Below are 2,280 nucleotides of genomic sequence, written 5' to 3'. Positions count from 1 at the left end.
TGACACACAAACAAAGCTGGGCAGATAATTCTCAGTACCTACCCTCTGGACTGTCTGAGAGATGTCAACTCACAAACTCCAGTCCAGGTTCTAGCTCAGGAGACATAAGCATCTTGCTAATTGCCACCCACAGGAAAGAAGGACAATGGATAAAACTTCTCTGCCATGTTAGGAAACTTCACTGTGCCCAGTAATATGCCTCTACTGTCAGTCTAAATGTTAATAATGTCCCTTTATTTCTCCAAAGTGACCTAATTTAAGATGATAGCCCCCCTACCCAGCCACCCTTTATATGTCACCTTGGAAGCCCCAGACAATGCTCCTTCACCACAGCTTTTAAAACCCTATGACAGGGCCCCCTGGAGCCCAAAAATGAAAGTGAGAATACTGGGATTGAACCAAGTTCCCCAACCACAATGAAATAATGGAGGTGAGTCACAATAGCCAATGGTAGCACTTAACCATGAAAAGACAACAGTTTGCTGCTAGTTTTGCAGTGCTTGATATTTATTGCAAAGAATTACATTGCTTTTTTCAAGTACTAGAGAGGATCTGGGCTGAATGCCTGTCCGTTTGCTTTTATTTTAGTAGTCCTTGTCCACATGGACACATCTGTGAGGCTGCTGCAGTTCTGAAAGGAAACGTGCTGTGCAAAACTGATGCATAGGAGAAAAGACATGTCAACATTTTAACTGTCCGGCAGGCACATCAGGTTCCTGTTCTGGTCAGGCAGATGTGGAACCTGGTAGTACGTACAGAACTAACCAGTCGGTAAAGACTGGCTGGCCCCTTCAAGGTTTGGTGAGTAGTCCAAAACAGAGTCTGAATGGGTGGAGTAGCAACTCCATCATCTTCTTGGTCCTTATCTTGAAAAGTGCTTCAGATGAAATTCGGTGAGTGGAGGTGAAATGTCAGGAATCTGCTTCTGGGCAGATGGCGGACTGGCCTGAGTTCCAGTGGATGTCAGCAGCAGGAATGCAGGTGGTCTGACCAGTTCTAATAGGGACCTGGAAAATCGCTGGAACTCCGAACAGAGTTCAGATTAGGATAAGTGCCTGAGGCCAAAGTGAGTTTCAGAGCAAGGTCCAGGCCCAACTCACAGCAGGTAACTGGAACAAAGACAAGTCCTGAAGGGAATGATGGAGCAAACAGACTGGCGGGGAAGAGGATGGCCATGCAAAGGGAGAGATTGAGGCAGCAGGAATGGCGGGTGGGGGGTTGGAATGAAAAGGCGTGAAGGCCCCCACCTCTAGGCCTAAGGGGGCTCCGGCCTAGTGATCTTCCTCCATTTCTTCCTCTTCATCATCATCACCATCATCTTCGTCGTCGGTACCCCAGCCAAAATACTGCTTCATCTCATCAACAAAGGCCTGATAATCACCGAGGACGTAGCTATTTGACTCGATGTAAGGCATCACCCACTCCTCAGCTTCCCCGGAGAGGAGGCTGATCAAGAATGCCACTTTCATGGCATCATTGCAGAAGTGCTCCTCATTCGCAAGCATGTAAGACATGGTCTGCATGATAAACTCAGGGAGCCGACCACTCTCGCCGCTAAACCGTGAGGGGTAGGGCACCGGACAGCTCGGTGGACATACCTGGCGCAGCAGCCTGGCCCGCTCACACACCAACAGTCGCAGCTGCTTCAGGAGCTGGTGGTTCTCCATGCACAGGGCTTGGTGCCTATCCAGAAGCGCGTGCAGAAGCGACAGCAGCTCTTCCACCATGGTTAACTGCTTGGACGGTCTCGGTCTCGGTCTCGGTCTCAGTCTCGGATCGGCTCCACGGAGCTGCACAGAGAGGCTGAGCAGGAAGTGCGGGTCCTCAGAGGAGTGCGGACCCTGGGCAATAAATGGAGGGGTCCCAGCCAGCGGCAGAAACTCCACCCACAGGGTCACTTTACAAACCTGTGCGCTAGCGCAGTGCGGTAAGGAAGGTGTGGCTGGGAAGGGTGCGGGATGGCGTGGGGGCGTGGTCAGGGTGGGACTGGTGGCCAGAGTGGATGTGGCTGAGGAGGAGCAGGGCGTGACCCAGGAGCTTCGCTGCGGGGTCCCGCCAGTTCTTCCACCTGGAAGTAGGAAGGCTGAGGGAGCAAAGCTTGCCACAGTGGAGAACAGATGCTCAGCCCTCAGGGCTGGCCTGCTCCAGCTGAAACTTTTCTGCAGGCAGCCTGTTCATCTAATTCAGTGTTCCTTTGTGGGTCTGTGGCCATCAGCTTCTTTAAAGTGATCCTTTCTTAACACATTTTTTTTTCTTTTTTTACTTTTTATTGGATATTTC

At 51.0% G+C, this 2,280-nt stretch overlaps 1 protein-coding gene across 1 annotated transcript; it reads right to left on the bottom strand.

Moving 5' to 3' along the window:
- Nucleotides 1-486: 486 nt before the first annotated feature.
- Ldoc1 (regulator of NFKB signaling) lies at nt 487-1,826 on the bottom strand. Its single transcript, NM_001018087.2, has one exon. It carries the CDS (start codon nt 1,725-1,727, stop codon nt 1,272-1,274), a length of 456 nt encoding a protein of 151 aa, NP_001018097.1. The 5' UTR covers nt 1,728-1,826; the 3' UTR covers nt 487-1,271.
- Between the last annotated feature and the right edge of the window lie 454 nt (nt 1,827-2,280).

The sequence above is a fragment of the Mus musculus genome, chromosome X (genome assembly GCF_000001635.26).
Source record: "Mus musculus strain C57BL/6J chromosome X, GRCm38.p6 C57BL/6J".
NCBI lineage: Eukaryota > Metazoa > Chordata > Mammalia > Rodentia > Muridae > Mus > Mus musculus.
Note: the sequence above shows the minus strand (reverse complement) of the source record. Positions and strands in the feature narration are given on the sequence as shown.